The 27,074-nt window shown below is 35.8% G+C and overlaps 1 protein-coding gene and 1 long non-coding RNA gene across 12 annotated transcripts in view; one reads left to right on the top strand and one right to left on the bottom strand.

Annotated features, from left to right (window-relative positions):
• Positions 1 to 27,074, bottom strand: part of PTPRG (protein tyrosine phosphatase receptor type G) — a 733,384-nt gene that overhangs the window by 5,661 nt on the left and 700,649 nt on the right. For both annotated transcript variants that reach the window (XM_516564.8, XM_001174413.7), the window contains 11 exons: positions 24,568 to 24,650; positions 24,241 to 24,375; positions 22,884 to 23,018; positions 20,490 to 20,662; positions 18,967 to 19,102; positions 18,205 to 18,351; positions 16,073 to 16,166; positions 14,992 to 15,068; positions 14,361 to 14,489; positions 10,332 to 10,478; positions 9,160 to 9,302 (listed from right to left, as the gene is read on the bottom strand). In XM_516564.8, coding sequence (XP_516564.3) covers positions 9,160 to 9,302; positions 10,332 to 10,478; positions 14,361 to 14,489; positions 14,992 to 15,068; positions 16,073 to 16,166; positions 18,205 to 18,351; positions 18,967 to 19,102; positions 20,490 to 20,662; positions 22,884 to 23,018; positions 24,241 to 24,375; positions 24,568 to 24,650 — 1,399 coding nt within the window. The remainder of the gene's footprint in view (positions 1 to 9,159; positions 9,303 to 10,331; positions 10,479 to 14,360; positions 14,490 to 14,991; positions 15,069 to 16,072; positions 16,167 to 18,204; positions 18,352 to 18,966; positions 19,103 to 20,489; positions 20,663 to 22,883; positions 23,019 to 24,240; positions 24,376 to 24,567; positions 24,651 to 27,074) is intronic.
• The window catches only part of LOC104005583 (uncharacterized), a 105,004-nt gene that overhangs the window by 34,345 nt on the left and 43,585 nt on the right, over positions 1 to 27,074 (top strand). For 3 of the 10 annotated variants that reach the window (XR_010155268.1, XR_010155270.1, XR_010155267.1), the window contains exon 5: positions 15,036 to 17,012. The exons of the other annotated variants lie outside the window; for them this stretch is intronic. This is a non-coding gene — a long non-coding RNA (uncharacterized LOC104005583). Of the gene's footprint in view, positions 1 to 15,035; positions 17,013 to 27,074 lie in introns of those variants that run through there. 10 annotated transcript variants of the gene reach the window in all.

The raw sequence follows: 27,074 nt of genomic DNA, 5'->3' as shown, positions 1-27,074 counted from the left end.
AAAACAGACAATTTCCAAAATTAATTTCATATGAAATAATTATTTTGGCACTGAAGTGGAACTTTCCTAATGAGAGCACTTTCTATGAAATCCTTGGAAAGATAAATGTGGTTCTCTCTGCTTCACAAAAAAGTCTTAGAAAGGTAGTAAATTTCCATCAGGCCAGGTTGGCAACTCCACTTTTCACAAGAATCTGTGATGGCACACAGTTTCCACATTAGTGATGAGAAAACAGATGGATTAAATGAATTGTTCAAGATGATGTTGCTGGCTGGTGGCAGAAATGAGACTGGAGTTCAGATGCCCTGTGCCCATTGTTTTTTGAAAAACTTAAATGTCATTTCTGAATTGTTACATAAAATTAAAATATTACATGTTTTATATCTTTAATACAAATAAGACCAGAGTCCCCCTTAGCCACCCCCCAACTTTAGAGGTAACCTCTCCAGAGGTAAAAATTATTACACATGTAGATACAGCCTTCCAGATTTAGGTATATCACTACATTTCAGTTCAACTCATTATTTCATCTGCTACATGCATACCAGGTTTACCTTCTAGATGGACATTTAGCTTGTTTGAATTTGTGCACTTTAGCATAGGTACTGAGTAGAAGGGCTAGGGTCACAGGTATGCCTATTTTTAGTTTTAAAGACACTGCCATATTTCTTTCCCAAGTGGCTGTTACCTGTTCATACTATTCCCAGCACGAGAACACTTGCTTCTCCTCATCATTTTAAACTTGAAACACTTTTGCCAATCTGATGAGTGGAAGACTGTATCTTACTAGGGTTTTAATTTGCATTTCCTTGATTACCAGGGAGGCTGAATGTCTTTTTATGAATAATGACCATCTATATTTCCTCTTCTGAAATCGCCTAATTAACACTTTTCTACTAAGTTTGCCTCTTCCAAAATGATTTATATAGGAGTTATTTTTATAGTGTCTGTAGTACTTGTGAGTTTTTTTTCCCCCCGATCTGTTTCTCTTAACATTGTTTGTGGTCATTTTGTTATACGGAAGTACAGTTTAGATGTAATCAAGTTGATAAATCTTTTATTTTTGGCTTTTATTGGAATCTTGTTTGAGAATGCTTTCTCTAACCTTGTATTTTAAAGATACTCTCCTACATGTTCTAATTTTACTTTTTTACATTTAATTGTCTAATTCATCTGAGTCTTATTCTTGCTTTGATGTAAGGAAGGGGTCTGATTACAGTTATTTTATTTTTCCATTGGATAACCAGTTGTCCCAGCACTTCTTATTTTACAGTGTGATCTTTTCTCACTGACATCAGCTTCCTTTTTATCATGTACTACATTCTTATATATGCAAGCCTATTTCTGAACTCTGTTTTGACCTTTTATTCTGTTTGTCTATTTTTTGTACCTCCCCACGTGTATCCCAATTCCTTAATAAGTCTTGATATCTGATAAAGCAAGTTTCTGTAATAGTCTTGGCTGTCTCTACATTTACTTCGTATTGTTTTTAGTGATTCAAACATATAATTTTCATTTTTTACTGGTACACTGATGTCCAAATAACTCTGACCTTCCACCCGACTCCATCGTGTTTCATAGTAATTTTGAAACCAGATTGTTAAGGAACACAAACATTTTTGTTGGGATTTTGATTAGGTTGCACTGAATGTATAGATGGATCTGAGGAAATTACCATCTTTTCAATCTTGAGTTTTTCTCTTCATGAACACAATGTCTTTTCTCCATTTATTCAGGCCTTTTATAGCTTTTAACTAGGTTTTATAGTTTTCTTTATAGTCTTTGCCAATTCCATTTTTGGTAAATTTTTAGGTACTTTAGAGTTTATTACCCCTATTAATGGCCTCCTTTTGTGATAACATTTTCTGTTTGGTTTCACTTCATGCATGGGAAGGTTACTGATTTTCACATGGTGAAATTGTATCCGGTCAAACAGAAGAACCCTGCTTAAGTTTTAATAGTTTGTGGCTTCTCTAGGTAGTTGACCACATCTTTATCTGCCAATAATGCGAATTTTCCCTCTTTTCATCTTTTACGCTTCTTCTATCTTCTGCTTTTACTGTGTTGGCTAGCACCTAGATAGGCTTACGTGCTAGAACTGAAAGCAAGTATCATGTATCTGAAATGTTCAAGCTTCTAAGTTTTTAATATTAAATTTAAATGTTTGTTTGCTAATATACATCTGGTAAATAACAATTATAAAGGTAAAGAGGATGCTTTCTATTTTTACTCTAAGTGTTTTTTTGGGGGGGGGGATCATGAATGGGTGTTGTTTTATTGTACGCTTTTCAATATCGATTTTTTTTTGAAATGTCTCTCAAAATGTCCTGAATTCACTGATAAACTTTTGATAATATATCAAAAGCTTAACACCAGCTCTACATTACTAGGATAAGTTTTTCATGATGTGTAATTCTTTTAATATACTGGGTTTTATTAGACAGCTTTTTATTGTCATTTTTGCATCAGTGTTCAAATAAGCAAGACTTGGCCTATACATTTCCATTCTGGTGCTAAGCCTTGTTTGTTTAAATCAACATTGCATTAAATCTTCTGTGTGTTACTGTTCATATGTAGCCTTGGCCAGGACTTGTGGGCCCTAACAGGTGGAAAACTCATTCTTTTATTCAGTTCTTAGTGATCACTAATGTGTGTTGTACTTTATGTGCCATGTTCTCTTATAGGTATTTACATGTACTGACTTAGTCCTCACAGTAACCCTATGGTATGGGTACCAGTATTATCTCCATTTCAGGTTGAATAAATAAGGCACATTCTGAGGTTGAATAAATAAGGCACATTCAGGTGAAGTAACTGGCCAAGATCGCATAGTGAGACTAGAGTTTAAAATTGAGCTGATACTTGTAAATGGCTCAGAACAGAGATTGGCACACACCACATACCATGTGTTCACTAAATGTTATTTTACTATGCTTATTTATAGGCTTAAACATTTATTAGTATAGAGTTATAAAGTCTTAAATGCTTATTTTATTTCTTTTAAAATATGTATTATTTTTAGCTTTTTGTTATAGAAAATGTTAAACAGACACCAAAGGCCAATAGTACAGTAGCATTCATGTAGTCATCATTCAGTTATAATGATCAACAGCTCATGGCCATTCTCATTTCATTTCTGTTTCGTCCCCAATATATATTGAAGCAAATCTCAGGTGTTTTAGTCATAATTTAGTATCAAACTCTAAAAGATAAGCATTTAAAGAAAACACACTATCACACCTAAGCAAATTAACAACTTTCGAATTTTTTTTTTTTGTGACGGAGTATCACCCTGTCGCCCAGGCTGGAGTGCAATGGTGCAATCTTGGTTCACTGCAACCTCTGCCTCCCAGGTTCAAACGATTCTCCTGCCTCAGCCTCCCGAGTAGCTGGGATTACTGGCGCCTGCCACCATGTCCAGCTAATTTTTGTATTTTTAGTAGAGACGGGGTTTCACCATGTTGGCCAGGCTGGTCTTGAACTCCTGACCTGGTGATCTGCCCGCCTTGGCCTCCCAAAGTGCTGGGATTATAGGTGTGAGTCACCGTGCCCGGCCAATTCTTGAATGTTTTTAATGTAGCTACAGATATACGGTAGGTTTTTTCCTTCATCCTATTTCCAAAACTGTATCTCTTATTAAACTATTTATTGCTTAAATTTTACTATCGCCTTCCAGCCCCCATTTTCATTACTATTTGCTTTTAATTCCTTGTACTTTTTGTTGATTTCTCTGGTGCTTTTTCTGGCTTGAGCTGAATGCTTGGTTTGTTTATTTTTAACTTTTCTAATATGTAGAGTTTACACAGGCTGTTTTTTTTTTTTTTTTTTTTTAAGTACAGTTTGGCTCCATTTCACCAGGTTTTGAAATGCAGTGCCTTCATCATCATTTAGTTTTAGACACTGTGAAATACTTATTTTGGTTACATCTTTGATGCATGAATTATTTATAAGCAATCCTAGATGTAAGGATTTCAGTTTCTAGTTGTTTCTAGTTATAAGGATTTGGGATGTTATTTCACTGGTGGTTTCTAATGTAAGTGGGTTGTAATCAGTGAATGTAGCCTTGTATGATATCTGTTTTGGGGGAATGTATTGAAATTCCATTTATGGCCTATGTATATAAATAAACCATTTGTGTTTGAAGAGACTCTAGGTCTCTCTGTGCAGTCTCTCTTGGGTGCGAACTTCTCTATATCACTATTAGATCACGCTTGTCAACTGTGGTATTCAAATCTCTCTGAATGCTACTGATCAAATGTATCCTGGTCGCTCAGTTTAAGAACTGAATACTTTATTCTGTTTTTAGAAAACCGCAGCTGTTATTTCTTCCTCTTTAACCTGTATTTTATTGCCCCATGGATAACTTTTTAGACGTATGTTAGAACTTCTGTGTGTGACTTCCACATTCTAGTTTTATTTCAGTTCTACACTCCACTAGTATCCTATCTTTTAAGTTTTTAGTTTCATGAATTAATGTATTTTCTCATTCTTAGGCCGAATTTGTTCCTATTTCATAATAAATGTTCTTCATTTCATAAAATCTTCCTTTAGATCTCTGAGGATATATTTTAATACCCTATTATGATAGCTCTATTAACTCTGATTTATTGTGGTTTTTGGTTCTTGTTCAGCATGTTGTCTTCCCTCAGATTCTAAATTGTACTGAGTTGACCTCATTTTAGCATGGTATTAAAAAAAAGTCATTTGTACTGATTTTGTTTAGGAGGGGAAGAATTTAACATTTGTACTGATTTTGTTTAGGTGGGGAAGAATTTAACATTTGTTTAATCTGTTCTAGTGAAATGGTTAAACTTAAGAATCTCCCCTTTTTTCTTAGCTCTTTCAAAGCTATCTGTGGCCAGCCATATAGAAAAGTCAGGTAACATGTATGTTTTTACGGAGTATGCATGCACTCCATGTGAGATTATTCTCACCTTTCCATGGGTTGCCTTTCCTGTATTTAGCCACGGTTAAATAAGCAGTAAAATTAAGGAAGTATTTATACAATATGGCTTAAACATGACAAGAAACTCGCAAGTCAAATCAATCAAATGCACAGATACTTTTAAATATCTTCTGCATACCAAACATAATGACAGAGCAAAGACAAAAAGTAAGGGCCATTCTCTTTCAAAAGTTTAGGAACTAAGTGGGATTAAAGAATGTTCATCGAGTTTCATGGATTTGCATTTAAAACTACAGGGACTTGGTGCAAAAGTGGTATAAGTAATCTATAACCTAGGTAAAATGAGAGTAGTATATAAATTCACTGGCTTTGATATTTTGTTTGCCACTTCCTCTAAGGGCTCCATTAAAAGTAATGCTTATTTAACTAGTGATGTTAAGAAAAAAACCCTATTTTTTTCATCTTTCCCTGCCTTTATTTACTTCAAAGATTTTACAAAAGAAATGAAAGTACTTTAAGTTCCTGAAGTAATGTTTTTTTTTAAGTGCTCTGTCTATATTCATTTTAAAACACATTGTGATTCCTTGTATAGTCAGGATAATACCTGTGAGCATTTAACCATTTTCACTATTTCATATATTTACTTATTATTGTAGCTTTTAATACGTTGTTTTTAAAATCATAACCAAGATTGCTATCTGGAGTTATAACCCTGACACTGTGAAGAAATGCAACTTCCCTTTGAAATCAGTAGGGCAGAAAGGAAAACAAAAAAATTGAAGCTTGAATAAGTATCAATCTTAGGGAAGAAGACAACATGAAAGCCTTCCATAAGGCTCTCAATAAAAGCGAAAATACTGGAATTAGTTATGATTTGTGGGTGTCTTTGCAGCCTTTGCTATTGAAAACAGTCCATATGCCTTGTGTCACTTAAAGAATATCTCAGCAGTCTTTAGACTCTTTGATCTCAAGGCCAAATTAAAATAAAAAAGTATTGAGGACCTCCAGGGGATTTGGGCTGTATATGTCAATATTTACTGTATTAAGAAATTAAAACTGAGAAAATGTTAAAATACGATTAGCCCTAAAAGTGATGTTATCACATGTCATGATGTTATCACATGTCATGTACTTCTGGAAAACTCTTTTTAATTGTCCACTCATGACAGAATGGGTATGAATAAGGCAGATAGTATTTTTATATTATTATGCTATCCAGTAGGGTGATAAATGTATCTCCAGAGTGAGTAATTAAGTATTTGCAAAGGGAACTCTTCTTCAGTCTGTGAGTGAGTAGAGTAATTTGGGTGAGGTCTGATCTACAGCTGTCTTATAAGACTATATGAGAACCATGCCTATGTTCTAAATATCTATGGGAACAGAGGCTGTTTTTAAAATTTGACAATAATGATGTAGATCAGCCTCTGAGCAGAATAATCTTGAACAGTTGACAATAGAATGCTGAGAATAAAGCAGTTTGTCTTTAAGCTGTGCCTGTCCTCAAATAGAAGCAGTTTACTTTTTGGTTAGGAATTTTATTCTTAGCTCACTTATCTAGAAATGTCATCCACCTGGGACACACCTGAGACCGCCCCCCACAACCACCTGCCACCCCCAAAAGTAGGTGTTAAAAAGATCTCTATGAAGACCAAATAGATGTCACAACATTTGCACACTAAAAGTTCAACTCTCTGCCTCACAGATCAACTGCGTGCAGGCCTTCTCTCCAAGCCTGTTGACTCCTGCTTTTGACAGAGCTTAAAAACACTTTGAAAAGAAGAATTGAAGCAGCCAAAATGACTTTGAACAATAAATGAGACAAAAAGCAAGGCTTTCTGGGGACAATTTGTATAGGGGTACATATACTTAATAGTTTGTAAGTTATCACAATTTAAAACACATACCCGTTCGTGCAAATACTTGTCTAGTACCCACGCTGTCCCAGGCATTGGGTTTCCCCCGGTGGAGATTGGGATGAATAAATTACCATTGCTGGCCTCAGCAATGTGAGAGTGACAGTCATGTACACAAATAATTATGGTGTGACATGATAAGCAGGAATGACATTTATCTGGTATGGATGTCATGTTAATGATTTTGCTTAGCACCTCTGGGATGAATTAGAGTCTCAGAGAGTGACTTTTGAACTGTGTATTGAATGAAAGGGTGCTCAGAGGAAAGAGGATTTGCAGGGGCAAGGTGGCATGCAGGAAGTACTTCAGTGGCAGATTGGGATGATAACTGGAAATGTAAACTTTACACTAGATTGTAAAAGATTTTGAAAAGTCTACTGAAAGAATCGATGGCACCAAGAAGACTTGGTGGCCAATCAGACTTGGAGATGAGGGAGACTCAAAAAGAACTCTGATATGTTTCTGGTCTGTACAATTAAGTTGATTAGGGGCAGGCAGTGAAGATGAGTTTGGTTTTAGCTATGCTGAATGTGACGTGTTTGTAGCCCATCAGGAAGTGATGTTTAGAGGTACAGAAAGTAGGTAAGATGGAAACTGAAAAGGAACTGGTGTTCAGGGTATTTCACTAGAGCTAGCAACTGTTCAAAAATTTTAAAGTTTCTCTTCAATAATTTCAATGGAATTAACTTATCCCCTACAGATAGTAGATAAATGAATTAATACATTTCTACTGGTGGCTTTTAAGGCATCTCACCTATATGATATTTGCAGATCTACTGGTTTAGGATTAATTTGCTCTTTTTGTATACAGGCCTAAGAATGAGGCCTGTATACATCTGATTAATTCTGGAGGGGATATATTTTCAGCATGTGACATAAAAATCACTAAATAAGACAAATATACTGAAAAGTTGAATGAAGATAAGTGAATCAAACACTTCTGTTTAGTATTTAACTGGTGGTTATTTTTCTTTTCCTCTTTCCTTACCCTAAAATATAAGATTAGGTGCATTACTGACTTCAGGACAAAACACCTCGGAGTACTACCATAACAGCAAAATCAGTCATGTAACTGGGCAGTAACATTAGAATTTGATGACAAGAGATGATAAGAGCTGGTAAAACCCAGGAATTCTAGAAAATGCCCTAACTTTATGCTGTAACTGCATACCACAAAGTTTTAGTTCAGTAGCAACTCCCCAGTTATTTTGAGGCTGTCTGTGCTATTTAAACACTGTTGATGGTTGTCACATTTCCATTGATCTTACTTAGTGTGCTATTTAATTAATGTTTCAACTGTAATGCTTTTCAAATCTTAATTTTTCACCTTACTAATCAAGAGTCAGGCCAACATTTTGAAAGACTGTAAAATTTTTTGGAAGCAGCTAGTACACATTACTTCAAGTAGGAGAGTACTATGATTTGAGGTGAAGGTGCTGAGCTCTTGTGTACATCATGATACAGCATTAGTGCCAGGAAAAAAAGCCTTCACAATAAGCTTCACTTTCAAATTTATTAATATTTTATGCTACTTGGGTAGCTAGTTGGTAATTTAATGAACATAATGAATGCTGCTGACCAAGAGCTACCTTGGAACTGAAATAAAAATGGGAATGTATAATTGATTCCATATTGGCTAAAGGTTTGTGATTTGAAACGATTCAATTATACAACTGACTTACAGGCCATGAAGTTTGGCTCCAAATATCTATATACAATAAGATATATCTATGACCCTTTCCTTCTTATTAAAGTGGAAAGGTGCTGGGCTGGGATACCATTGTGACACTTAGAAGCTCTGAGACCAGGTGCAAGTTATTTTTCTCTTTGAGATTCATATTCTTTAAATCCCAAAAGACAATACTGAAGACTATAAAACACATCATGAACTTTAAATATTATCATTAATACTAGTAGTTTTATCTCTACTCATCAACTAAGTCATATTTTTAAAGGTTATTTCCCTAACAAGTGTTTGAAATTCAGTGTAAGGATTTTTATAAAGTATTTAATTAAGGTAAACAGTTATTAATTTACTCATTTGTTACTAACACATAACACCTCTAAATGCATGCAGGTCTACCTCTGTAGGCTAAGATATAATACTTTCCCCTTTCTAGAACATATACTCTAGAAGAACCTGGAGTCTTGGAAGAGTTTGACATATTAAAATGTAAACAGAGCAACAACACTTTGTACATGTCCACAGTAGAAATAACATGGAGTTGTCACAAGCTGAGGTTGTTGATAGGTTTTAAAATTCTGGCTTCCTTTTCTACTGCTTTCAACAAGAAATTAAACAAACTGTCTACATTTTAAAATTAAGAAACAGATACATACTCATCATGAACAATGGTGGGACCATCCCTTGTTAAGGCCTCTTCCTTGATGACGTTGATAAGTTCAAAGGTACTACTTATGGGGGCATCTGGGTTAGGCCATTTGGGACACTGAAAGTGCCGAACTTCTAAGACATAGTCATCCTGTAACCAATACAACATGGGTCAAATCCCTTCCTTTATTTCACATAGCTACAATCTAATGACTAGAACTTGCTCCTGAGAAAGCCATGTGTTATAGGTAACTCTCAACAATGTTGTGTTAACCAAACCACAGCTGGAAAGAAGAAAAATACCAGGAAGGTTTTTTTTTGTTGTTTTTTTTTTGTTTTTTTGTTTTTTTAAAAAAAGCATGGCTAGGCATAGTGGTTCATGCCTGTAATTCAGTACTTTGGGAGGCCAAGGTGGGAGGATTGCTTGAGGCCAGGAGTTCAAGACCCACCTGGGCAACACAGGGAGACCTGTCTCTAAAAAAATTAAAAAAAAAAAAAAATTAACCAGTCATATGGTACATGCCTATAGTCTTTGCTATTCGGGAGGCTGGTGTGAAAGGATCGCTTGAGCCCAGGAGTTTGGGGTTACACTGAGCTTTGATGATGCCACTGTGAGTGAGACCTTGTCTCAAAACAAACAACCAAGTAGGTTATGCTAGTGAAACAATTCATTTGGCTTAGTCAAAAATTTCAAGTGACAATAAATTGTTAAAGACCTTATATCCTACTCTATTTTCTTATTTATAAAATTAAAGGAAAACAAGGAAGGGGCTCATCCTTTAAATTACTAATATAAGAGCCCCCCCACGCTTACTCATCCCACAAGAAGGCAGCAAAATATTTACTTAAAAAAACTTAGTATTATCATCTGTGCAACACATTGCAAAGCTTACATTTCTGATGGCAAAGAAAATATTGAGTTCTAGTATATTGTTTTTATAATTAGGTCAACAGACCTATTTGTATGCATGCTGAATCAGAGGAACTGTTACATTTCATCTAGCCAGCTGGAAAAAGCAAATATTTGAAGGAAGAAAAACGGAAAATGTACATATTTAAAATTAAGTCTTACTCAAATGCCTGAGCCTGGCTTGAGGGTGGCAAATTATTTCATTATTACTTAGAATGATGATCCAGGGCCCAGGTATGGCTATTAGTGAGGAACTGAGGTTTAGGTTACCTGTGTAGCTTCAAGGATAAAGTCATGGATGATAATTTGTTCTTCATTAGAGAGGCACAGTCTGTCTTTGCTGATAAGGGTGACGGTAAAGGCCTCACAGTTCATGGATTCTTCTCGACTTGGCCAGTACACAAACTCATCTTCTGCCTTTGGAATCCAAAAAAAAAAAAAAAAGCCTCTGCAGTTCTGTCAAGGATTTGTTTTCTATTTCTTGCATACTGATTTTGTCATTTCCCATCCCTCTCAAGCCATCGTTTAAACTGAATTCATAGAGTTATATGTTCCCATCGAACTACACCAAGTTGAATGGTTATTGTATTCTATTGTAAAATATATTTTGATAATCATTTTCTAGCATCTCTCACCTGTTAGTGTAGCAACCTGAAACACTCCCACTATAGGGGACTTATTACAGTTGAGAAGTATTCTGTAATATTGACATAGTAAAAAAGAAAGCAGGATCTAGGTCAGTTAATTTTGTTATTTCACAATTGCTTAAGCAATCAAGACATGCTAATTATTTCCTGTGGATTATGTTAATAATTCTGTAGTTGAACTGCATTTTGCAAAGGACTTTCATAAACACTATAAGTTTTCTTGTATATTTTCAGTATGATGTTGGATACATACAGATAGTAAAAAGGTTACTATAGTTAGGAGCAAATTAACATACCCATCATCTCACTTTCATTTTTGTGGCAGGAACAGCTAAAATGTACTCAATATTGGCATGATTCCCAAATACAGTGCAATTTTATTACCTGTAGTCCTCATGTTGGATATGAGATCTCTAAACTTGTTCTTCCTCATCTGTTGTTTTGTATCCTCTTGATTTATTTTACACCTTCCCATTTCCTCCCTACCCCACAAATTTCTTTATCCATTTATCTGTTGATGGAAACTTAGGTTGTTTCCATATCTTGGCGATTGCTAATAATGCTGCAATGAACAGGGGAGTGCAAATATCTTTACGAGGTGTTGATTTCACTTCCTTTGGGTATATGCCCACAAGAAGGACTGCTGGGTCTTATGGTAGTTCTATTTTTAATTTATTTAGAAACCTCCAGACAGTTTTCCATCATGGCTCTACCAATCTACATTCCCACCAACAGTGTGTGAGACTTTTCTTTGTTATCCTCACCAACATTTGGTATCTTTTGATTGTTTTTAATAGCTATCCTAATGGGTGTGGGGTATCTTGACTTACATTTCCCTGAAAATTAATGAGATTGAGCATCTTTTCATATACCTCTTGGCCATCTTTATGTCTTCCTTGGAGAAACGTCTATTCAGGTCTTTTGCCCATATTTAAATCAGGTATTTCATGATTCTACTATTGAGTTGTATGAGTTCTGTACAAATTTTGTATATTAACCCTGGGGAGATTTTTTATCACCTGTCTTTACAGATGAGGACACAAGGCCTTGGGGAGGGGGTCCATAAATTATCTAAAATCACACTGCTAATAAATGGTAAGGGATAGAACTTTTTTGGAAGATTGTGTGTGAGTAAGTAGGTTGGCTGTATGTACAAGGCAGTTTTAAAAGAAATCTGTCAATGTTATATTTCAAGAGGGGATAACATAGAAAGTCTTTCAGCCTTGAATCAGGCAAGCTTTAAATGTTCATCCATTTTAAGATTAAAAATAGATATGCAGGCTTGGTCCTTGAATTCTATCCCTAAAAACTATGGATGCCTAAGAGAAAGTTAATTGTTGCATAGGTTGGAGACTGTGAGAAATATGATTATGATGTACACCACGTATCCTAATCAGCTCCAATGGCAAACTGTAGTTTTCCTGTAGTATATAGGTTTCTACGGGCATTTTCCTGAGGATGCCTAGCTACTATCATTGAAGTCAGAAATAATTCTGAATAATGTTCAAAACAAAGAAGGCTTTGTTTAATCTTACACTGTTGCATTAGAAATGAGCCAACGTCCAATGAGACTTATCACCCTTTCAAGTTTCAATATAGCTTATTGCCAAGTACATTTTTATTTTTAAAGCTCAGCATAAGGGGAAACAGATTAGCAACTGGGTTTAGTCTATACAAAAGAAGTCTGTAACTGTCGTGGGTTTTAATAGGTTTTGTCCAAGGACACAGATATTAAAGACATAAGGTAATGAACAGGGCATCTAAATGTAACAAATATGCACAGATTAAGCATAGGATTTATGAGTGGATGTGATCCTGGGTAAATTAATCTGAACCTTAATTTCCAGATCTGAAAAGTGGGAATAAAAACTACTTACTTTAAAGAAATACTATGATGATAACATGAATAGTAAATTAACTAGCTTAAAGGCTACCAAAGGGATTTGAGTTATGGTAGAAGAAAGGTAGAAAAATGGTTCATCTTGAAAGTCTAAGAAAAATAAATGCTACTTCTTAATTTAGCAGGCACACTGGTCTCATGACTGTTTTGCTTACAAGTATATTTATAGGTCAAAGATATCTGGGCATCTATATCAGTACTTTGTGAGTTAGGAAGCAGTGACTTTTGGGCTCCTTACAGAATTATGACCTGGTAAAGGTATAGCAGTAATAATACAACAAACAAAAAGAACTCAGAGATATCAATCTTTAGGAAAAACTGTGCAATGATGAAACTCTCCATCTCAGAACTGAGAGGTCAGTTGTTTATGATTCTAATCTAGCCTTCCGAGGCCTCAGAGAGACACTGAGATGCCATGTTCCTATATCCTCAGTGTCTGCAGAACATGTATCCACTTATTTGGTCCAGTCTCCCTCCAGCCTCCCCATACAAATGAGCTGCTGGGTAGATGCTTTATGGTGATTGCCCTCTGTTAAGTGACAATAACAAAATACTGATTCATCCAACAAATGAACGTTTTAACAATCCTAAGTGCCTCCAATTTCCACATGCCAAACAGAATAGACCCTATTGCCAGCTAATTTGAAAATTTACACTCCAGCTTTTAGTTTAAGATTCTCAACTTTGTTGCCATTCCATCATACAGAAGCAGTCTTGGTATCCTGAAGCTGGAGCAAAATGCGACAAAGTGAAGAAGTTCCTACTGACTGGGCACACAGTCAAATGCATGTCACCAAGACTGGGGGTTCAGTCACATGCTGTTCTTCCTTGATTAAAAAACTCATTAATCTGACTATCATAAAGGCAGATCCTCATTGTTTTTTGTTTTTACCTTATGGGTTCACATGTCCACACAGTAACTTTTATAGACCCAGCTAATTCCGAAACTTAAGTATCCACAAGATCTAAGCAGAAACATTTAAGTCTGTTTTATAAACTTGCTCACCCTTCTGTATAGTTTAGAGACTGAAATAGAGAAGGACTAAGGGAGGGAAAAGTAGTAGCAGCTCAGTCCTAAAGACCTTTAAGTGGGAACAAAATAGCCTATCCCTGCAGTAGATCTGACTTGCCTATGGAATGGGAAAAAAAATTCACTATTAGTACTTTTGATACAATATTTTGGGGTAAGACATACAGTAAAATGATTATATAAGCATGGTCTCTGGAGACAGATGACTCAGGTTAAAATCCTGGCTCCAGTTACTTGTGTGTGCTCTTGAGCAAGTTTGTTCTCTCAGTTTTCTCAGCTATTACATGAGATAATAATAGTATGTATGTCTTAAAATTGTTGAGAATTAAACAAGTTAATGCATGTAAACACAGTTACATACTCAGTACCTGTAAGCTACAATTATTTACTTTTCAAAAGTGACATACAGCAGGTAAGAGGTTGGTGTAGTCATATATTAATGAGGTTACTAAAAACATTTTCAAAACCTTCTACCACACCACCACAGACAGTACAATTGAAGGGTGATATCAATAGCATCAGAGACTCAAGTAATGGAACTGACAGGGACAGTATTGTGAGACTATGAAAGGAATCTCCACAGACTTCAAGATGAGAATTTAAAAATTTTAAATTCCCTCCCTAGCATATATGGATACTATAGCCCTATGGCAAAGTATCAAAGTAATTTATGCTTGTAGCCTCATGGGCTCATTAATATATAGCAGATGTGCTTTACTTACCAAGCTCTGGTTGTCTGGCAGCATGACAATGATCTGTGCGTTATGATCCCAAATCATTCGCCAGAAATCTTTCGTAGTATGTGGCAGAGGATGCTGAGTTATAATAAATTCATTGCTCCTATAATAGCCCTTCAGTTGGGAAGACAAAAAAAATCAGTGAATATGAGTGTTTTATTCTAACTTTGTGGTAGTAAAATATATTCATGAAATAAGATAGCACTGTTTTGACTACACTAAAATAATTGAGAAAGGCATTCGGTACATTTGGCTAATTTTTAGATGTACTTCTGCTAGCACTATGCAGACAATTTTCTCTCCATGTGCAGTTCACTTCTAGTTAACCCTGCTGTTTTCACTTAAGGGAAATTTCAACATTTATTCAAAGACTAGATGTGTGAAATTAACAATAAAATTAATTCCTTAAGAAGCATTCTGCTTAATTTAAGCATTTTTGTACCAGCACTGATTAGGTATCTTTTGTTAAAAGTTTCAAGACACAGAAATCTCTATACTTTTCATATTACACATTGAGAAATTATTTCAAAAATGACATCAGTCACACAGGTGGTATCTGCTCTTTAACACCTTTCAGTTTAGTTGACTTTATTTATAATTAACTGTTGACTCTCACCATGATATAAGAAGCATTAATGTAATCTGTTCCTTTCATTCCAGGCAATGGTGCAAGACCCACTCGAGCACGCTCAGCTATCATATGGAAAAAACAAAAACACCACATTTGCCTTATTATACACACAGAACCAACAGCTCTTTCTGAGATTTGCTTGATGAATAACATATCCTCCTGGCTTCCCTTTCTAAGACTTATCTATATTTTTAAACAAGCTAAAGTGTTATCAGCTGAGGCAGAATGTAAAATGAAATTTTGCTGCACATACCCAGAAGGACACAGGCATTGTAGGAATACAGTTTTACTGTGGGAGAGATTTTTACAGCAGATCAATAACAGAATACTTTATATGGACACAACAGAGGATTTTAGATAACTTTTGACTCTAGTTTGTTATTCCTACAATTATACCAACATATACTTTGCCCTTTTACCAACCCCTTTCTCCATGTCTTTCTGCTCATGATGGTCTTAGAAAAGAGTGGCCTTTTTCATTAGAGATAAATCTCCCAAATGATCACCCATGTCTATGCCTACAGCACACAGACAGCATCCTCTGCTATGTCCTTAGCTATTTATACAGAGGTCACCACCAATCAACAGTGCCTTGATCTCAATAGCCACAGTAACTGAATAAGTAGTTCTAGTTGTACAGATTAATCCAGGATTCTAAGTTTTAAAGGAATGTTAATGCCACAGCAATAACAGCTCTATTATTATTTTTTATGTCATAATATGGTAGAAGTAACCCAATTCTTGCATTCCAAGGTGAAATGAAGCTGTATTCTACGTCAGATAGATGGAGCACTTGCTGACACTGACAACCACCTCTCCCAGTTTCATTAAACTACCTTAGTTGAATAAGCATAACATTTTCCCTTTTGGTAGTACCAGGTAAGAGGCTGGTATAAAGTCATACATTAATGAGGTTACTAAAAGGACATTTTCAAAACCTTCTACCATACGGCCACGTACAGTACAATTGAAGGGTGCTATCAATAGCATCAGAGTAGTGGCTGCCTCTGTACATAACATACAATCCAGTATAAAAGATCACTAACAAACTGTTTTAAAGTCTTACATGGCACAACTGAAGAGTTTCTATTCTTTTCTTTGTTACACTCTTTCTGAGCACTGAAACATTCCACATATTTTGCATTACACTGTGTGACCAGCTGAAAAAGAAAAAACATTTTAGTCTTCATTCAAAGATATAATTGATAGCATTTGCTTGATGCTTTGGCAAAAATCCCAATCAGATTACTGATAAACAAGACCATTTCTGTGCCACAAAGAACCTTTTAAGACACAGGGTCTTGCTCTCTTGCCCAGGCTGGAGTGCAGTGGCATGATTGTAGCTCACTGTTAACTGTGATCCTCCCACCTCAGCCTCCTGAGTAGTTAGGACCACAGGTGCATCAGCACAACCAGCCAGTTTTTAAAATTGTTTATAGAATTGGGGTCTTCCTGTGTTTCCCAGGCTGCTCTGGGATTACAGATGTAATCTACCATGCCCAGCCCCAGAGAACACTCTTGTGCTTTCCTAGTGGTACTTCTCTCAGTGACCTTGATTGTATCTTTCTTATTTCTACTATCAGGTAGAAATAGATACTGTGTGCAATAGATATTTCTAGAACTATGTGGATTCTTCTGTTATGTGATGTCACTGCTGCTGTGAATTTTTTTCTGTGATTCCTCACTGGCATAAAAGACCTACGTGAGTCTACATTAAAAAAGATTGCTTAATGCTATTTATTACGAGCTAATCAAGTTTCTTGAAGATAAAGGAGTACCTAACTAGTTCTCAGTACATTTCTGTTGAACTGAACTAACATTGTTCTAAGGCTTTTATAAGTAACCAGCCCAGTAGTTTGATTATTATTCCTGTTTATGTAGCTTGGTTGAACCATTTTGTCAATCCTATTTTTGGGGGGCTGGCATCCATCCTAATGGAGTATATGAGATCAGTGTTCTTCTCCAGATGCTTTAGTAAAACTCATGGTCCCTGGATATAATTTTCATTTTCAAGTTTGAGTCTTGTTTTTTTCTTCATCTTGAGCTCTAAAATGGTTAGTGCCTGTAAAAGAACCAACTACCTGGTCGCATTTCTTAAATGAAGTTTTAAAGTATGTATAAAAAAAAATTGAAGAAACGAAAAAGGCAGAATTTAAGAAATGTTGGTACTTAATATTTTGTAAGAACTGATGTTAAACATTTAAAATGATACACTGTGTCCTCATTATTAATTATCTCATGGTTTTATAGTAGAATGTTAATGGGGAGCTAAAAATTTTAAATTACTTTTATGACTGAACTCAGTGAAATTAAACTATTTTTCATTTCATATCACTTGGTATAAATTTGCTTGGCAGTCTCATTTCTTCAGCTGAGATTCAAATGAAAGTTTCAGAGTCTATGGAAAGTTTTACCACGAAAACTAAAACTGTAAATTCATCTCATTCTTTGAATCTTGATACAAAGGGAGAAACTATTTACATACAGAACAATGTGCAAAATAGAATTTAAAAGACAAAGATAAATAGGAAAGCACTTGGTAACTGGAGAGACAGGCGATGTTTGAAAGTTAGAAGCAATTTTGATTTATTATCAGATGACTGAGCCTTAATTATTTTAATAGTCCTTATAATCTCTCTTTTTCACCTTCACTTCAGTCAATTCCATATAAACCTTAACCGCTTTTAAGCTTCTTCATGTCCCTATCAAAGAAAAAGAACAACCATTTAGGAAAAGTTAACTTTTCTCTAGTATTGTTTAGTAATTCTTTTTAAATTCCTAAATTATCTTCTGAAATAGTTTTTGAAATAGGCATATTTTTAGGACAATATGTCTACAAGTCATCATTCTTAATAATTAAGGTAAGATAGATTAGTTCAGAAAAAATAGGACATTTTTTGGACTAAACGAGTTACTTTAAAGTACTATGTCATTATGGCCAGGGGCTGATGTTTATCTTCAGATAAAGTCATAAATTGCTCAGAAGAAAATACAACGCTGTATATCTACTTGAATACCAACAATTCATACATAGGTCAAAACTGTATTTTCTTTTTCATCACATTTAAGGAGTACAAGGAGTACAAATAGTAATCCATTTCGGTGTATACGTTAATGCAAAGAAGACATAACCCCCAAACTCAAGGCATTTAAAACATTTTCTTGCTTTATGCCAAAGAAACTTTTTCAAAGCACTACCTTGAATTGCTTTTCCAGTCGTGTCTTTCCTCCTACTCCTGGTATAAGGATGCTGTTAACATAGCTGTGCAGCTGATTTGAAGATACTTCAGTCTCCTTTCCAAGAATGGCTTCCAACAAGGCATCATGGATGAAAATGTACTGCTCCTAAGAGGTACAATACATGGTAGTCACTGAGGGAGTGTTAAGGGTTAGCCACTCATTCATGAAGTGTACCTTAGTTTAATTCTGCTGCTAACAGGGACCTCCCAGTGATTTCCTTCAAGCACTTACAGCTAGGTGATTTGCTCCAATACTCACTTTACAATCTTAACTTATTTTACGGTAGAGACTGTGTTAAGTTTAGCTCTGTATTCTATACTGTGCCTGGATCACGGTATTCTATACTGTGCTTATTGCTTCAACTCAATAAGCAAACAAAAAATCGTGTTCAATGAAGGGTTTTAGAACCATCCTCTCCTATGTATTTCTCAGGCCAGACAACATGTTTAACTCCCCCTACCATCTAACACAGCTCTTGAAACAACTGTATCTCTTTCGTAAGTACTTGTGTAGTTATTTAGGAATCCAAATGTTAAGATCCATACAGAAATGGAAAACTGTGATCCGTAGAATAGGATCATTGTCAGAATATCTTCTAATACAAACCTGTAAATTACTGCAAGCCCTAAAAGAATGAATCTGTCTCTTCATTATCATTTAACAAATTTCAGTTACAGCATTTGCCAGAATGTCGTGAGGACGCTGGCAGCTACTCCTTACCTCAGTCTGGACGAGGTAGTTACGCTGTGTCCTGATATGCTTCAGGAATCCCAGGACGTTAACTGTGCTTTTGTCTTTTATCTGTTGCAGCATGCTGTCTATTACAATATAGGTGCCTGTTCTGCCCACACCAGCACTGTAAGAAATGAAGACACTCAACTGGCACTTTTGTTTTATCATACTGTTAACTTTGGATTCGAAAAATTCCAATCTAAACCCCATTTATTTTATTATTTTTCTGAGATGTGATGGAGTTTCACTCTGTTGCCCAGGCTGGAGTGCAGTGGCGCAATCTCGGTTCACTGCAACCTCCGCCTCCCAGTTCAAGCAATTCTCGAGCCTCAGCCTACCGAGTAGCTGGGATTACAGATGTGTACCACTACACCCGACTAATTTTTTATCTTTAGTAGAGGTTTCACCGTGTTGGCCAGACTGGTATCGAACTCCTGACCTCAGGTGATCTGCCCACTTTGGCCTCCCAAACTGCTGGAATTACAGGTGTGAGCCACCACTCCCAGCCTAAACCCCACTTAGATAACCTTAGATGACATATGTTATTCACTTAGCATTGCAACATAAATCACAGAACAAGCGACATGTATTTGAGTACCAAAGTTTAAAACAAACAAAAAAGAGGCAAGAATGCATTTTCAAATGAAACAGAATAAAAGCATTTTTAAACAACCAACTAAAGTCATTTACTGTGGCTGACAAAAAACAAGCTTTATACAAGGATTTCCCAGTGCTTTTGAAAAGGTATTTTATATGGAACATTTAAACTAAAAATTTAAAAATGAAATATTTTCATATATACTATAAATATTGTTATTTAGAAGAACCTTTCAGAAAAGCCATTTACAAAAACACAATCAATATTCTAGTGTGGAAAGTTCTTGTGTTTAATGTCATATTTTTATTTATTAGGATCAGGCTACAATTTTCCTATAAACAATGGGGATTTTGTAATTTTTTCTTTTTTTTTTTGAGTCACGATCTTGCTCTATCACCCAGGCTGGAGTGCAGTTACGTGAACACAGCCCACTGCAGCCTTGACCTACTGGGTTCAAGGGATCCTTCTGTCTCAGCCTCCCGTGTAGCTGGGACCACAGGCATGTGCCACCATGCTGGCTAATTTTTTTATTTTTAATTTTTGTAGAAATGGGGTCTCACTTTGTTGCCCAGGCTGGTCTCAAACTCCTGGGCTCAAGTGATCCACCCACCTCAGCCTCCCAAAGTGCTGGGATTACAGGAGTTGGCCTCCATGCCTGGCTGATATTATTAATAAGAAGATTTTATAAAAACTAGAGATTGATCTAGTTTTTTAAAAATCACAGAAGCAGCAGATGATTTCTTAATGTTACAGGAATAGAGCCTCTTTAAGACTATCATAGGTCTTATCCATCCCAGTTTCCAGTGGAAGATTCAGCTTCTAAGTGAAAGCAGTAGCAATCATTGTGGTCCAAGGTCACTGAGGCCTAAGTCCCCTGCCCCATCTATTTCACATGTTGAATCCCAGACCCTACCTGCAGTGCACCAACACAGGGCCCATTTCTGGCATCCGAGCTGCTGAGGATCTCCTCACGAAAGTCAGTACTGGAAGGGCATACTCGGGAACTCCCATGTCAGGCCACTGTGTATAGTGATACTGGATCACTACCCTTTCATTCTGACGACCCTTGGGATTTCCCTTCTGACCCTGTGAGAAAAGTGAAAAAAGATGTCTTTAAGCGGGGGGGGGGTGGACATTCTGGAAAAAAAATAATGTAAGGGTGTCAGGACACATGACCACTGATCACATTCACCCTAATCACTATTCCCAGGCTAGGTTATTCCCCCTTGTAGCCAACTTTCATGCCATTAAATTGGAGACATTACCAAGCTGGATATGAAGTGTCACTATCACTTAGAAGAGAAGACTGTTTAAGATTGTACTAAGAATGAACATTTAGTATCAGTTTTTTTTGGATTTGGAACTATCCAAAGCACTTGTACTCTTCCTGCAAGGCCTCCATTTCCTGACTTTCTGCCCCAAGTCCAGATCTTAGTACTTTGCTTTCATGTCTCTGTGGGCTGTGATTCCCATTCCTTCTTCACTGTCCAGGCTGGACCTTTAGGAGCCAGAGTGCTTGTTGCTGCTGTAAACTATCCAGGAAGTGATGGGAAGATTTTAAATGTCAAATACTTCTGTCTTTAGAGTCAGAGGCAATGTCTCATTTATCTGTCACTTTCATAAATGACTTTTTCAGAGTAGTTTTCCTTTAAGTGTCTGAACTTTTTACATTTTAACTACTTTAGATGAAATATTCCCCAAATAGATTATTTGCTATGATACGATTTCTTATTATCAATACCTAATTTCTAAATTTTTTTTGGATGACTCAGGGTCATTAACACTGAAGCTTGAGGTGTGTCTGGTCCTGTGCTATTGTACAAAGGCCCATGATGGCTTTAATTTAATTCTTCTGTTAACTCTCATTTTTCTACTTTTTCCTATTAGTATGTAAAACACCTAAAGTTCCTATTTGACTTCTTCCTCTGACTTAAGCTGTTTCTGAAACAAGAGTAAGTGGGCCCTGTTTAAATACCTGAAATATTCTCATCAGTTGGGCTTTGTAAGTTTTTTGCTGGTTATTGATCATCTTGAGCCAGCCAGCAGCTCTATTTCATAGTAGAGAACACAGATGTATTGCTATGCTACTGATATTCATGTTATTTCTGCCATTTTGGGAAATAAACATACATAGAAAGGATAGTTAACCTGGGATAACAGATGGGCTTTGGAGCCACTGAAATTTTACATAAAAATGTGAGTAAGTGTGAATATAAATGGGGCAAGGAGGCTACAGTTTTATCACATTTTCCAAAATGTCCAAGACACCAAGAAAAAAAAAAAATTATCCCATTGCTGCAAACAACTGCCATACCTAAGTTCTGTGGAATAACTACATTTTTTAATGAGCATCTATTTACAGTTCTTAATGCAGTATTTCCTCCTTATCTGCAGTTTCACATTCCCAAGGTCAACCACAGTCCAAAAATATTACAGTATTTTAAGAGAAACAGTATATATTCATATAACTTTTATTATAGAATATTATTATTGTTCTATTTCAGTATTGTTACTCTCTTGCTGTGCCTAATTTATAAATTAAATTTTATCATAGATATGTACGTATAGGAAAAGACATTGTTATAAATAGGCTTCAGTACTACTTGAGGTTTCAAGCATCCACCGGGGGGTCCTGAAACATACCTTCCACAATTAAGGGGAGACTGTGTACAGCTGTGATGATTGATCTAGGATATTTGTTGTGACAGTGGATTTTGAAAAAGAAACTGAGATAACCTGAAAACAGTATTTCCACAAAAATGTGATTCCTAGGGTATTAGTAGTTCTATAGAGAAGGGTATTATTGTTAACACCAGTGCTCTGGTCACTTATGTTCACTGTAAATTTCTAAAATGCTGGGGGGATATATATTATGTAGCATTCATTTCCCATTCTTGAACAGCAGAATCTGATGTTTACAAGAATCTTACAGGGCAAGTATTCCTTGGAACATACTTTGGGAAACAATGCTTTATATCTGTCAGAAAATTGGAATAAAAAAGCTAAATCAAACAGATGCTGCCATATTTGCTGAGTATTACCAAAACCTAAGAGGATGATTTTTTAAAAAATGAAGCCTGTTCATGTAGAGATTAAAGGCTCAGTCAGGCCAGTTAAATTCTATTAGATGCTTTGCCAATACCTTTCACACCATACACTGATGTCAATCAAAAGAGTTATGAAAAAATGTTTTAAAAATACTTTTTAAAAACCAAGTTGGTTATGAGATTTGGCCTTGGTTGTACAGTAATTTTCATACAAGTATAAAAAGGAGATGCCCTGGCAGCCTACCCAATTCCTTCCATACCTTTTTCACTTTTGTATTTCTGATTGAAAAACGACGAACAGTGTAGCAGGCATGTATTTTTGTGCTCTTCAGCGTGACAATAATGTTTCCATATTCCTCACTGTTCTCTGTTGGCCAATACTGATCACATTTTCGCTGCAGAAAGAAAGAAGTTGTAAAGTATAACTGCAATCTATGCCACAATTCTGTTGATAATGTAATTTCAAACGACAATGTTAAAACACAGGTGAGATTGCCATTTAGTTGACTGAAAAAGGAATGCGTGAGTTTAACTGCTTAAAGGCAGGTGTGACCTCTGACAAGGCTGATGGCTTGGGATAAGTTTGTGTGAGACCATGTGAGAAATGGGCCTAGTATTTATGGTCACCTTTCAATGTATAATGCATTTTTATTTTTGCATTATAATGCATTTTTAAAAGGGACTAAGAAAGAAACCTCTATGTCTGGCCTGTAAGAAATGTGGGTAAGGTTTGTTATAAAGGGAGCTTAAGTATCATTTGGAAGGCTGGGTTGGATTCATGGAAGGTTCTCTTCTAACTGTGAGACTCTTCTTATTGTAACTTGGATCATCAAAAGTAAAACAGTGACTCCACAACATGAAGAAGTGGTGATTTTGAGCAGGGAACCTGAAGCGCAGGTTCTTTTATTTATTTTTATTTTTGTTTGTTTTTAATTTTTAATTTTTAGTTTTAGTTTTGGGGTACATGTGCAAGATTTGCAGGTTTGTTACATAGGGAATCATGTGCCATAGTGGTTTGATGCACCTATCAACCCAGTGTGGTGATTCCTTGAAGTGTAGCTTTTATTCCAGCCTAAATTAGCATCATCTAATGTAAACTCATAATCCAATAAATTCTACAGCATTAATCATTTTTTTAAAAGGTCCTCTTAATGATGGTTAAACTGTTTAGGCAATTTTTGCTTCCCCCAATCTTAACTATTAGTAGCTCCTTGTCTACACCACGCTTCTTTCAATTTCCCTGTTTACTGTTGTCTGTCCCCTGTACTTAGAACACCCTTTCCTTCTCTTTTTAGCCTGTGTAATTCCTCGTAATCGTTGTTCAAGTCTCAAGTATTTGCTCCTTTAAAAAATCTCTGTACAGAGGAATGTACAGAGGATACATTGATTCATTTTGCAGCATTCCACTGATACCCTGTTCATCTCTGTCATCACACTTACTCTCATAATGCCTTAGCTCTCTTTCCTTCTGAATCATAAGCAAGATAAAGCAGAGAGAACACTTTTCATTTCTGTAACTCTTTATACCTTGTCAAGTTCCTACCCTAAAGCAGGTACTCCACAAGTATTTTTTGAATGAAGGTGCATTATTAAGATAGTGAGTCAAAAGGCTCTTACTCTTCCTTTTTCCACAAGGTTTGTAATCATCACAATGATTCCAGTGTTTTGTTCCCAAATCATCCTCCAGAAATCTTCAAATGTAGACTTCAGAGGTCCTTGGGTGGCAATGTAGGCTTTTGCTTTGTTGTAACCCTTCAAAATGACACAGCACAAAGTGAGATGAAAGCAGTTATCACAGAAGACCAGTCAATAATTCAAATGCCTTCCATATTGAATGGGCTTTGTTTTTAGTGAAAGCTCTGTACAGTATTAAAATATATTAAACAGTTTCTGCTGCAGTCTTCAATTTCTAGAAACAGGTTTATAATAACAGTTCTGACTTACATCAACATAGTTTGCATTAATGTAGTCGCTGTGCTTAGAGTCTTTTCCTGGTAAAGGTCTTAACTTCACCCTACTGTGATCATCTATAGAAGATAAGAAAAAAAAACAGAAATAAAATGGATAATTCAGAAACTAGCACCATTCTAAAGCACAACACAAGGCAATCAGGTAACATGACATCTCCCAAGGTAGTCTGAGAAAACTTTTGGCAGAACAACTAAATAGAGCATTCAAACCCATCCCAAAATACAGAGCCACTCCTACATCTCCTGCTCTCAGGATGCAAACTCATGTAAAACTATTACAAATTGTAGTCCTCTATATTTTAAAGCCAAGTTCAAAGGTATTTGCTTGTTCTGTATTTTAAAGCCAAGTTCAAAGGGCTTTGATTATGCCCTATGCCCCTGTTCCCTCCCCATTAATACAAATATAAAAGGGTGACTGATCTGTCAAGTCCAAAACATCTATTAATATTTTCAGGCAATTCCATTGCTAATTCACTTGGATTCCCTGCTACCCTAACAGAACCTAAGGAATTGAGGAAACCAGAGCTTTTGTTAAGAGTAATCTCATTATAGGAATCTGAAGTTAATGTTCAGATTTTAGGAGCCACTTAACCTCAGTTAATGAACAAAAGTTGGGGGTAGGTGATGCATGACATGTGTATCTAGTTGCCCAGCAGATTGTGCCTGTTTTTTTTAGGATAGCAAAATAAGTAAAAGGAAGCTGAGGTTATAATTTTATTTTCCCTAGGTAGAAACAGAATGGGCAAAACCCAATTTATGTTTCTGTTTATAGTCATTATCATAAAAGGCTAGTTGAAAAAGAAGTCCAATGAGTGGATCAGCATAGGCATTACTGACCTCAGAATATACCAAGCAATTTTTGAGAGCCCTCTATGTTTTTGGAACTGTGAACTGTTTTTGTTGTTCTGACAAACTTTCAGTTTACAGTTGACATGAAACAGGTGTTGCTTGATATAAATAGGCCCCAAAGGAAAAATTTCTCCTAAGGCATCTGGATCCAAACCGTTATGCCTTAGTAGTCATTAATTGCATATTGTTATTTCTTAGACTGACAAATAAGACATTAATAGATCAATTTGGGAGGTGATTTGGTAACATCCACATATACCTTGAAAGTTGTGATGAATCTGAGAGAAGGTTTTTCATACATCATGTTTCTGGCTCATTCACGGTCTGATTTTACTTGTTTCTATGCTATTCTTTGCTATGAAAAGGCATTAATATAGGGGGTAGATGAAGGCAGGCAATGTGCCCAGAATCTGAGTGGCCAAGAGAACACCAAAACCTAACTCCCTGAATGTTTAAAAATAAAATTACATCTAATTTGAAATTGTGAAAGTAAAATCACAAATGAAGTTGTGAAAGTGCAATTCACATTTAACCAGAGATGATGGTTTTCTAGCAAAACACCATGACCTTTGGGCACATCACACATTAGTTGCTTTGATTTTCTCCTCCTTTTTTTGCCACAATACTTTTAGCAAGGCAGTAAGTAATGTTTGACATTAGAGAAGTAAAGGATGCTCTGGTGGAGAGAATGGTGTGTGTGTGTGTGTGTGTGTGTGTGTGTGTGTGTGTGTGTGTGTGTATGTATGTATATATAAGGCACAGATGTATATATATCCTTGCCTGATTTCTCTGGTTAGAAAGGAGGTGTATCTGGATAGAGAAATCCTCATAGTCACAGCAGTGGTGAGCCTTGATTGAGTTGGCCAACAAATACTGCCAAAGTCAATCCAAAGACTAGGGAGAGGTTTGACTTTCTTCCTTGTTCTCCCCCTGGCTTTTTTAACCAGTTCATTTTCTCAGAAAAGTAGAACAAACAATCCTATTCAAAAGTAACTTGGAGTTTTTGTAACATTTTATTTAGAAATAAAACTACCTTTGTTTATAGAGGACATCGTGTATACAGAAATTCAAGGAATCAACAAAAAACTACTAGAAAAGATGGATTCAGCAAGGTTGTAGGATACAACCTACAAATGTATTTATATAAACTAGCAATGAGCAATCCAAAAATAAAACTAAGTAAACAGTTTCATTTACATTAGGATCAAATGGAATAAAATACTTAGGAATAAATTTAACAAAAGCAGTACAATAGTACAATTCAGAAACAATTGTTGAAAGAATAGCCAAAACCATTTTGAAAAAGGAACAAATTTAGAGAACTCACATTAAGAAAGTGAAAAGACAATGCACAGAATGAGAAAATATTTGCAAACTGTATATTCAATAAATGATCTGTATCCAGAATATATAAAGAACTCTTACAACTCAACAAAAGACAAAAGTAAGCCAGTTAAAAAATGGTAAAGGATCTGATTAGACATTTCTCCAAACAATTTATACAAATGGCCAATAAGCACGAAAAGATGCTCAACATCACTAATAATTGGGGACATGCAAATTGAAACTACAATAGGATACCACTTCATACCGGTTAGGAAGGCTTTTTTTTTTTTTTTTTTTTAAATAGTA

Source organism: Pan troglodytes, chromosome 2, assembly GCF_028858775.2.
Source record: "Pan troglodytes isolate AG18354 chromosome 2, NHGRI_mPanTro3-v2.0_pri, whole genome shotgun sequence".
Taxonomy (NCBI): Eukaryota; Metazoa; Chordata; class Mammalia; order Primates; family Hominidae; genus Pan; species Pan troglodytes.
Note: the sequence above shows the minus strand (reverse complement) of the source record. Positions and strands in the feature narration are given on the sequence as shown.